We start from the raw sequence: 11,932 nt of genomic DNA, 5'->3' as shown, positions 1-11,932 counted from the left end.
TCGATTGCGATTGATCGACACTTCGTAATCCGCTGCTAAAAGGCCATGTTAAAAAGCGCCCCTCTTTAAATCTTGGACCTCCACTGATCATTGCACGTGTTCGTGTGGGTTTTTTTTTAAGTATTCGCGATGTTTAATACTGCCTTGTGTTTTGTAAGTTTGTATTCGATTATCTTATAATGTGCGGACTGATGCCATATGACTGTTTAACAATTACCTGCACTTGCTATAAAATCATAGCTGTATTTATATTTGTTACAGAAATAGACCTAAAAATATTTGAAAATGAAGATGTTAACATTATTCTTAAAAACATTTATTTATAACATTATGATGTTAATCTCTGACAAGGTACATGTAAATAAATCTGGCCAAACTGACCAGAATTTTTTTTTTTAATACTATTTTTAATCGTAGCATGGTAATAATTTATCAATTAATATCATATTGTCCGGATTTTGTCTCTCAACATGACCATGGTGCGAATGATGATATGTTGGCAGTTGGGGTTGGATTTTGTACCCATTGGAGTGACTGCCAAGCTGTAACTACCCAAGTGTCCTGCAATTAAAAAAAAAGGTAAAATGTAAAATCTAATATTCTGTTATTTTTACTTTACTTTACTATTGAGGAGTTTTTCTTCGTTTGTCAAAATAACGATCACACGATGTTGACCTTAACCCGTAAAAAAACCCATACTCATGGATTCGTCAACTGAGGGTGGCAATAGTACTATTACCCCTTTCACAACCATAAATTTCACTCACCAAGAGATAATCCATGCTATTGCAGATGTAAATATATAATATATATCTTTTTAGCTCACCTGGCCCGAAGGGCCAAGTGAGCTTTTCTCATCACTTGGCGTCCGTCGTCCGTCGTCGTCGTCGTCCGTCGTCGTCCGTCGTCCGTCGTCGTCCGTCGTCGTTAACTTTTACAAAAATCTTCTCCTCTGAAACGACTGGGCCAAATCAAACCAAACTTGGCCACAATCATCATTGGGGTATCTAGTTTAAAAAATGTGTGGCGTGACCCGGTCAACCGACCAAGATGGCCGCCACGGCTAAAAATAGAACATAGGGGTAAAATGCAGTTTTTGGCTTATAACTCAAAAACCAAAGCATTTAGAGCAAATCTGACATGGGGGTAAAATTGTTTATCAGGTCAAGATCTATCTCCCCTGAAATTTTCAGATGAATCGGTCAATCGGTTGTTGGGTTGCTGCCCCTGAATTGGTAATTTTGAGGAAATTTTGCTGTTTTTGGTTATTATCTTGAATATTATTATAGATAGAGATAAACTGTAAACAGCAATAATGTTCAGCAAAGTAAGATCTACAAATAAGTCAACATGACCAAAATGGTCAGTTGACCCGTTTAGGAGTTATTGCCCTTTATAGTCAATTTTTAACCATTTTTCGTTAATTAAAGTAATCTTTTACAAAAATCTTCTCCTCTGAAACTACTGGGCCAAATTAATCCAAACTTGGCCACAATCATCTTTGGGGTATCTAGTTTTAAAAATGTGTGGCGTGACCTGGTCAACCAACCAAGATGGCCGCCACCGCTAAAAATAGAACATAGGGGTAAAATGCAGTTTTTGGCTTATAACTCAAAAACCAAAGCATTTTGAGGAAATCTGACATGGGATAAAAATGTTTATCAGGTCAAGATCTATCTGCCCTGAAATTTTCAGATGAATCGGTCAATCGGTTGTTGGGTTGCTGCCCCTGAATTGGTAATTTTGAGGAAATTTTGCTGTTTTTGGTTATTATCTTGAATATTATTATAGATAGAGATGAATTGTAAACAGCAATAATGTTCAGCAAAGTAAGATCTACAAATAAGTCAACATGACCAAAATGGTCAGTTGACCCCTTTAGGAGTTATTGCCCTTTATAGTCAATCTTTAACCATTTTTCATAAATCTAAGTAATCTTTTACAAAATCTCCACTGAAACTACTAGGCCACAATCATCTTTGGGGTATCTAGTTTGAAAAATGTGTCCGATGACCTGGCCATTCAACCAAGATGGCCGCCACGGCTAAAAATAGAACATAGGGGTAAAATGCAGTTTTTGGCTTATAACTATGAAACCAAAGCATCTAGAGCAAATCTGACAAGAAGTTTAATTGTTTATCAAGTCAATATCTATCTGCCCTGAATTTTTCTGATGAATTGGACAACTGGTTGTTGGGTTGCTGCCCTCCAATTGGTAATTTTTAAAGAAATTTTGCCGTTTTTGGTTATCTTGAATACTATTATAGATAACGATAAACTGTAAACAGCAATAATGTTCAGCAAAGTAAGATCTACAAATAGGTCAACATGACCTAAATGGTCAATTGACCCCTTAAGGAGTTATTGCCCTTTATAGTCAATTTTTAACAATTTTCATTAATTTGGTAAATTTATGTAAATTTTTACCAAATATAGTTCTCTGTTACTAATGGGCAAAGTTCATTATAGATATAATTGTAAGAAGCAAAATCGTTCAGTAAAGTAAGAACTTCAAACACATCACCATCACCAAAATACAATTTTGTCATGAATCCATTTGTGTCCTTTGTTTAATATGCACATAGACCAAGGTGAGCGACACAGGCTCTTTAGAGCCTCTAGTTTTATTGTTCAACTAAAATATATTGAGTACTATAAGGGTTATGTATTTGGACAATTTCGGACCATGCTTGCCTTTCTATCCGAACACATGCAGAAGAGCAATTTTGTCAGTCATGCATATTCTTTCAATTCCAATAAAAAAAATAATTCACAAAATAATAATTTGCTTTATAATGCAAATGGCAATTCTACTTCAAGAACGACACGTTTCACCTTTGTACTCATTTATGAAATAAAAATATAATAAACACCTGCGTCATGAGCGCATAATACGCCCGTCGCGTTTTCGAAGAATAAAGTTCAATCACTTCTCAAAGTCAAATCAGAAATTCATGAAAATTGAAAGGGAGTTTAAGTCAATAGTTATAAAAAAATTAATGAGAACTGCTGAAAGAATTTTTGAGTTATTGCCCGAAAACTGGGGAAAAAAACCTTTTTATGAAAAAAAAACAGAACTCGGAAACGTAGTCTAAAATTTATAAAAAAACGAAAGGGAGCTCACTATTCACCAAATTTTCATGAGATCTGCTTAAAGCTTTTTTTAGTTATTGTCCGAAAACTTGAAAATCCCCCCTTTTTTAGTGAATAAAACTCTAGAAATCGGAAACGTAATATCTCAAATTTAAAAAAAAAAAAGGAAAAGGAGCTCACATCAATAGATATTAACAAGCCACCAAGTTTTATTTAGATTGGTAAAAGCGTTTTTGAGAAAATGTCTGACATGTTGACGACGGACAGACGGACAACGGTATACCATAATAAACGGGCGTATACCACCTGATAATCATTAATATCTTTCTAGTCGATATATTTTAAACTTTACTGCTGATTTCTACTTACAGGAAAACCTGCTCTGACGTAATCCATGAATTCAACAGTTCCTTCTCGTTTGAAGTCGGTCTTCATCCAAGCAGCATCAATAATGACGACATATGGTGTTCGGCTACCCTCGTAGTGAGCAATAAAGCTAAAAATATATAATACCAAGGTAAAAGTAATTGCAATACGAATTATAATACTGCTTCAAATTTTCGTCCTGTCTATACTCAAGTTCCGGGTACCGAATTTCGGCTCTCCCTTGACGCCCATGTGAGGTAAACCGTGTTGTAGTGGTTAACACATCGGACTACTTAGGTTCCTTGTTAGATCCCCGTTTCGGGGGAGAAAATGTCAGGGACTGAATTTTCTGCTCTCCCCGATTGATACAGCAGGTTAATGTCACTTCAAGGCAGTACTCACACCAGCAAAGTCACGGGAAAGGGATTAATATAAGAGAAAACCGAACAGTCGAAAGGCGTTATTAATACTTACTTATCATATAATATATTGAAAGCATCTGTCTTCGTTTCAACATTAGTGCACCCTTGTGGAACTTCACATTTTGTGTCATTCGTGAAAGTGAAATCTGGGATGATAAGCTCCCATTTACCTGTAAAAGATGAATACTTATTATTTACAAACCTTAATTGATATTAAATATTTCATATACCTTTCTGTAAACTGTCTTGCATGGCCTAATATGTATTAGAATGCGGTGGGATGAAATTTGAAAAAAATATCCCAAGTACTGGCCCAAGGTGGTATGGGTGTCTTTCGCCATTTTGGATTGTAAAAAACAGAGAACCTATGGTCCAGATTTTCTATCAAGTTAGCAAAATTTGATGCAGGAATGCAGATATCTAATATGAATTTTCATTTAAAAGAACCAATTTATAAGATTATAACTTATAATTATTAATATTTTTACAAGTGTAGATTATTTTTGGTTGTTTTTAAATGTTTTTAAAATTGGCATTTTCAGTGGAGATAACTCTAAAACAGTGCATTTTCTGAAGGAATCTACATGGAATTTTCTTATTTTGTATTTAAGACGGAAAAAATGAACGGTGACCCTACCTTTTCTTTTGATTTTCTCAAAGCATTGTCTGAAAGCTATATTTTCCTAATTTATTTTACAATTCTATCAGTTTAGTTTCTAATCACAAAATGGTGTTTTTCCTGTATAATCCATACACAATGTGCCATTTTGTCACAACCTGTAGCTTGAAAAAATGCGCGGTGACCTATCATTTTTATTATATCTTTGACCATATATCAATAGATACAAATTCTATCATTTCTATTTTAGACTCCCATACCGACTTTAATAAAAGGCTGCATTCATTAACTTAGATTTTTCATGTTTCACGACCAACCGTTGCTCGCTAAAACTCAAAATTAAAGATATTCTCTCAGAGCTATATATTCCAGCATATGTGTATAATAACAAAAAAGGAACTACATTTTTTTCCGATATTATATAAGAATGCTTAAAGATTTAAGAACTGAAAGACACCTTTTATATTTTTAATTATTAGTCTAATTTCAAATCTACATTTTCAACAACTGCATGTACGTAAATCAAAAAGTAACTACCTGTATACTTACCACAGGAAATTTCAACAGAATTATTTTTTTTCTGAGACACGTTCCTGTGGTACTTACCTTTGAATTCTTTATCAACTGGCATACTCTGGCCGTTACAAGTTGCTCCTTCTGGAAAGTCGTATGTGAAAGGCCACTTGAAGTTGCTTGGGGTATCGTACTCGGACGTCACACAACCAGCATCGTAGACCAAGCCATTGTCGCCTATACCTAAAATTTAGGATAAATTCGACCTAACGCAAATGAACATCTTTTTTTATTAAAATATCCTACTAAATGTGTTTTACCTCATGAGGTATAATTTATTTTTTGTTCATTTAAGCACAAATACAAATAAAACATTAACACAATTAATGCATTTGTTTGCACCTGTCCTAAGTCAGGACCCTGATGTTCAGAGGTAGTCGTTTGTTGTGTTTCTCGTTTTTTATATAGATTAAACCGTTGGTTTTCTTGTTTAAAAGGTTTTACACTTGTCATTTTTTTTTTTGGGGGGGGGTCTTTAAAGCTTGCTCTTCTGTGTGAGCCAATGCTCCGTGTTGGAGGCCGTACTTTGACTATAATGGTTTACTTTTACAAATTGTGACTTAGATGGATAGTTATATCTCATTGGTTCTCATACCACATATTCTTATATCTACTAAAATAGAAACTAATTGACAAAAGCACTCTAAGTTTTTTTTTATGTATTTTGTTCTGTGGTATTCGAAATTGAGAAGACTCAATATATTCAGGACATACCAATAAATTCTTCAGTTCCTCCGAAGTTTAACTGTGGTGGTCTGTATCCCCGCACATCATCACCATTGATGCCAGCACCAGTTATTTTAGTTTTTACGGCTATAAATGCAATTCAAAAATGGATTACATTTAAATGAATGTTGAAATAATACTCTAAATCTTTGTTGAATATGGGGTGGGGTAATATTGATATTCTGTAACTTGCACACTATCAAATTGACTAAATCGTTTGCTCATAAAATGAAATAGAATATTCTATGTTGGCGCTAATGGTCCGAGACCACAAATACAGTCCCTAGTGTTGACAGTGGGTTACTTGCCATTAATTTTTATACCCCTTCCAAATTTATTTCTCCATGTTTAATGCCTCAAATTGCAATTTGGGGGTGAAATTACACTGTAAAAAAATTTGGGTCCAGAATTTTTAAGGAAAGTAGTGATTTGGTCCAGTTGAAAAAGGTTGCCGAAAATTAGCACTTCGGAAGCTGTCCAAAAATTTCAAGACGCCTTTTATAACTTAAAATTGTCCATATTTTGAGTTAGAGCCGATGAAGTGTTCTATAATTTTGATATAATTTGTCCCAAAAGTAGTACAACACACTGTAAACGTTGATCAGGTCAACCCATCCCACTTCGTCTTTAGGAATGGTTCCATCGACAGAACTGACACCTATTTCAAATCCCCTGTCATAATAAGCCTTCACAACATCATAGTCTGTATTCAGATCCTGGAGATAGAAGGTACCCAAAGTGGGGCAGTCATTTGGATTGGTGGTGGTGAACAATTGGTCGTATATAAAGGGATTTCTTTGAGAAAGCGCAGGTGGGATTTTTTTAAATTTTCATTTATGTTCTAAAAGAAATGCACTACGAAATAATTGTGGTCTCGGACCTAATGATATATTTTATTTGCGCAAATGTAATGCCAATTGGCGCAAAAGCAAATTACAGGTCAGATTATAAAATGGCTTATTAAAGTGGTAACTAACACTACAGGGAGATAACTCTGTAAAATCAGCTAAACGTTTTGATAACGTTGTATTGTTGAGGAAATATTAAGCTTCAAATTGATCAAATTGAGTGTTTGTCAAACTGCTATGTATCCAACCAATATTTTCCAAGAAAGTGTTTGGTTCAAGTTTTCTGAAATTTTTATATTTTATTCAAATGGTCAGAGAAATTATATCAATTAAATAGTTCTCATTATTAACCTTTTTTTTTATCTCATTGTTTGTATTGTATTATGAAAAATTATTGATGTTGTATTGTTTATGGCCTTTGGGGCCCTTAATTGAAATAAAAATATCTTCTTCTTCTATAGTACTTACTTTTGATCAGGTCAACCCATCCCACTTCGTCTTTAGGAATGGTTCCATCGACAGAACTGACACCTATTTCAAATCCCCTGTCATAATAAGCCTTCACAACATCATAGTCTGTATTCAGATCCTGGAGATAGAAGGTACCCAAAGTGGGGCAGTCATTTGGATTGGTGGTGGTGAACAATTGGTCGTATAACTCGGCGAATTCAGAATTTAGGGCATAATCCATTGTGATGACCACCATTTGAGGGATTTCATCCGGCTGTAATCCCCCGGGAGTAGTGTTGTCTTTGAAACACCGACAGTCTGGTGGACTACAGTTTCCCGCTGGATCGCATTGTCCATAAACTAACCCAACCAAAACTGCAAGGTATACAAAGACTTTCATGTTGTTCCAGGATCTACGTTTACTGCTGGTAACTGACGTCCTGCAGCTCGAATTTATCACAAGTATCGTATCACATGATCAGTGGCCATGTAGTTGTAGGGGGTATGTTTAAAGAACGAAACTTCATTTTTTTTTAATATATTGATTTTGTAAATTAATACGAAAATGGATGAAACCTACATATATGTGGTGTTTTACTTTTTTCTGTACAGTTTTCACCAAAATCTTAATTTCTTGGATTCCTACCCCAAAAGGACCCTTTTAAATTGTAATACGTATGTACTTGTAAAATACCATATTGATAAACTTTTGATAACAAAATTTTATTATCTACACGCAACAAAATACTGATAAGTTGTGTCTGATGTAAGCAGAGATGACACGAACGGGATGTATTACACCCAGTGGCGGATCCAGGGGGAGGATTCCGGTGGTTGGAACCCCCCTTTTTTTGGACAATCAATGCATTTGAATGGGGACATGTAGTTGGACCCCCCTCTTTGTCCTGGGTTCGGAGCCCCCTTTTAAAATGGATGAATCCGCCCCTGACACCTCAGTCGGACTCTATATTGTCATATAAACTATACGAAAAAGTCCCAAATTCGGTAGCAGAAAAGTGCACAGTGTAAAAAAAGTTACGTGCACAGGGGATTTTTGTTAACACGAATTTTACGTTAATCTAAATACATGTGAATCTCACGTAAAACTCATATGATTTTCATCTCAAACGAGCTTATACGTGAAACTCACGTGAAATCAGTTCCCTGACATGTGATTTTCAAGTGAATCTCACGTGAAACTCAAGTGAAAATGACATAATTTTTTTTTCACGTAAAATTCACGGGAATTTTTATAATAAATTTATTCAAATAGTATCAAATTTAATTAAAATCATAAGAGATACTATTTTGTTGGCGAAGTTCACGTGAGATTCGTGTAAGTGAATCGCAATTCACTTAAAAAAAATGAGTTGCATGTATAAGCTCGTTTGAAGTGAATCTGACCTGAACTTTTTTAAGTGACTTTCAAGTGAGCAAAATTTACCTGTGTATTTGATGAATGGACATTCGTCCTATCATGTAATAAATTATTTTGACTTGTGTAGGTTCTAAGTGTTCCATTTTTGGTATTTGTTGTTTGCGTCCTTTGCAAAATAAATACTGAGATCGATACCATTACATTCAACTTCTACAGTGTTTTGTCCACAGTAATTTGAGGCATGCCCCCCCCCCCCCCCGTTTTTTTTTTGGTGTTTTAAAATTTGTTTAGTGAATATTCTATAATATTTCAATTTGATTTTTCTTATTTAAGATGCCTTTGCGCGCGTACGAACGCACTAAATAAGTTAAAAATTGTTGGAATATTCGATATAATTTAGACTGGAAACGGGGAATGTGTCAAAGAGACAACAACCCGACAAAAGCACAGAAAACAATCCAAGGCCACCATTTGGTCTTCAACGCAACAGATTAGCAAAGACTTCGGACAACCGAAAAGTGCGACGGGGTTAAACATGTTTTATGAGGTGTCAATTCTCTTTTATACCTCTACGGAATACGCATGAAATAGGCGTGTTCAGTTATTAAAAGGAAAGAATGTCAATACGAAAAGTGAAACAAGGATAAAACCATATAAATGAAACGCTGATACATATTACCGAGCAAATGCATAGCAATTTGTTTATAGCAACCTCAATAAAAAGGGGAAAAAGGGGGATTCCCAAAGCACCCGTGGGTTTTGCCCATAATTGCTTGGGCAGCGGGCATTTCTTTTTAATCCTACCCCTTTTTTTTTCTAAAATCCGTTATTTTTTTACACAAATATATCAACAAGTATAATGGCATGTATTTATTATTTACTGTCAATTCCTGGATTAATATCGACAGACTGAGAGGTCACTGATGATATTTAAAAGGGCATTGCTACGAGAAATAATAAAAAAAAAAAAGATTTTGTTTTTGTTCAATCACTAATGAAAGTGAAATATAGTGAAATAATAATTCGATTTAGGCTGCCAGTTTGGTTCGATTTTGTCAAAGTAAGCCTAGAAACATCGTTGATGAATTAATCACTTCTAAGTGAATAATTCGACCTCATTGAATACGTATTTCAGTGAACTTCAAGTTGACCCCTTCGCTAGAGATGTGTTACGCATGAATAAGTAAGTAATAAGTCGAATTTGAGAATTTGATTCAAATCGGTGAACATGAATTTGAAAGCTAATGCCCCTTTAAGTTAACAAGTGACGTTGAAAAAGATTATACATTTTATACAAATCTGAAAATTAAAATTGCCATTTGTCAAATTTACATATCAACAATAAAATTAGCCTCGATTTAGCAACATGCATTTATTGATTGCATGGTTTTTAAAGCCACTTCCAGCACTACTATACTATTTCGTGGTGGTCAAGTTTTTATTGGTGGAGGAATTAGCCGGAGTGCCTGGATAAAACCATCGACTTTCGGAAAACTGACAATCTTATTTCAGTAAGGTTGGAGTCGAGCGCACCTGCCACGTGTCGGACTAGCAACATGTATGTGTATTATAGAAAACGGATATATACCTATTTGGAATTATTTGAAAATGACATGTACAATTTTGCCTTGATATATGCATAAGACAATGCTAGCGAAAAAGTGATTCTCTCCAATATTTGAGCAAACAACTTGAGGGTAATTTTGTTTAAAATATTCAGAGATACACCCGTATAAAAAAAAGTAAACCTGCATCCTTTACATTTCATAAAATACCTGAACTTGTTGTTTGTTAACAAATAATGAAAATCAAGCATAAATAAAAACCAAGTCATAAAACGACTGTCAGAAAATCCAAACGAGGGAAATAACTATCAAATGAATAGGGGAGGCAGACCATGATATTGTATATATAGAATGTTTACTATCATTAAAAAGATGCCAAACCAAGCCACGTAAAGTATATAAATATAGAAATGCAAACTGGCAAAAAATAAAAGAGGATATAGATAAAATAGATCTATATCAAAAGATTATACATAGGAAAGATAATGAAGATACAAACACACTTTGGCTAATATTTAAAAACTCACTACAGAACACTATCACTGAGAACATTACCACAGAAAATGATGAGAAACAGCAAAAATTTACCTTGGATAACAGACAGTATTTAGTCCAGTAAAACTATGTTTTAACCTCAAACTAATTGCAACAGAAAATGTTTTAGTTCTAATCTACAGTATCAAGTCCCAAATATACAAAGACAAAATTCCCATGGATTCTAATTTGAAGAAAACTCAAAATCAGCAATTTTAATTTCCTATGGAAATTAACATTGGAAAGGGAAGATAACTCCGCAAAAATGAGTCTATTTTTGTCAGTTTTTGATAGATTTTCTTAAAATTCATGTAAAGCATGATACTTTGATGGGGTTATAAGATCGTATTTGACTATATTATATCATCTTCTGCTCATGAAATGTACAAACCGAAGTGTAATGGGTATTTTCATTTTTTTGGTGCATTTTTCATTAACGAAATTGCAAATTTGTGGCTTTGTGACCATTTTGAAAAAATAATGTGAAAAATTGGTATTGCTTATAACTGTAAATTTTATTAGTTCAGCATCTAATTTGTTTAAAGACACTTTAAACCACAAAAAGAAGAATATATTCTTAATTATTTTTATTAAATTTGAGATTCTTTACCTTGACATGTTGAAAAATTTAATAAATGGTCAACTAATGAATTAAGAAATCTCGGTTGAAGCTTGATAAAATATATATGAAAACACCCCAAGAGTTGTTTGTTATACTCTAAAGACGGCTAATATAATCAAGAATCAATACATTCTGCTGAATAGAAGCGGTAAAGTTATAATTTTGTATCAATTTTTATTGATATTTTTGCCTTTTTTCCAGAGTTATCTCCCATTTCAATGCATATCTCCATAAGAATTTTAAAGTAGTGACTTTTAAGTCTTCCTCAAGTTAGATTTTATGAGACTTTTTTTCTGTGTATAATTGGGGTATAATGCTAAAGATTAAAGCTTTAAAATCTTCTGTTGCAATTACTTTAAGGTTAGGGTCAAATTAATGGTAGACTGACTGGACTAATTAGACGGCAAATGAAAAAGTACAAGAAAAAATATCAAAAGTACAAATTGAAAGGCAAAGGAAAACAAGACCAACTCAAAAAATCAAAACACGATATACAAAAACAACAAAGAACATCTTATTGGAATTATATTGAAAATATGATATGTGGTATGTATACCAGTTGATGACAACCCTACTACTATATCAAAGAGCTTCCCAAAAAATCTGTTCAGTTATATAAAAACACAAAAGTCTGAAAGCTCTAACATACCACCACTCCGAAAAGGGGCTCACTAACATCTGACTCAAAAGCAAAAGCTTACATTTTATATGACAGTTCTTGTCCATTCGTTTTTGA

General features: G+C 34.0%; 1 protein-coding gene across 1 annotated transcript; it reads right to left on the bottom strand.

Annotated features, from left to right (window-relative positions):
• Nucleotides 1-300: 300 nt before the first annotated feature.
• LOC143080349 (chitin deacetylase 1-like) lies at nt 301-7,558 on the bottom strand. Its single transcript, XM_076256159.1, has 6 exons — nt 7,116-7,558; nt 5,788-5,886; nt 5,107-5,256; nt 3,934-4,051; nt 3,463-3,589; nt 301-561 (listed from the first exon to the last, which is right to left on the bottom strand). The coding sequence occupies exons 1-6, from the start codon at nt 7,495-7,497 to the stop codon at nt 466-468; spliced, it is 972 nt and encodes a 323-aa protein (XP_076112274.1). The 5' UTR covers nt 7,498-7,558; the 3' UTR covers nt 301-465.
• Nucleotides 7,559-11,932: the final 4,374 nt, after the last annotated feature.

Source organism: Mytilus galloprovincialis, chromosome 6 (assembly GCF_965363235.1).
Source record: "Mytilus galloprovincialis chromosome 6, xbMytGall1.hap1.1, whole genome shotgun sequence".
Taxonomy (NCBI): Eukaryota; Metazoa; Mollusca; class Bivalvia; order Mytilida; family Mytilidae; genus Mytilus; species Mytilus galloprovincialis.
The sequence above is the reverse complement of the archived record's forward strand: the minus strand, read 5'-3'. Positions and strand labels throughout refer to the sequence as shown.

Coding starts and splice junctions, on each gene's coding strand:
- LOC143080349 (XM_076256159.1), bottom strand. CDS start 7,497: ATGAAAGTCTTTGTATACCTTGCAGTTTTGGTTGGGTTAGTTTATGGA. Junction 4,052..5,106: donor AGTTGATAAAGAATTCAAAG/GTAAGTACCACA, acceptor CATCTTTTACAG/GTAAATGGGAGCTTATCATC. Junction 562..3,462: donor ACGTCAGAGCAGGTTTTCCT/GTAAGTAGAAAT, acceptor TTTTAATTGCAG/GACACTTGGGTAGTTACAGC.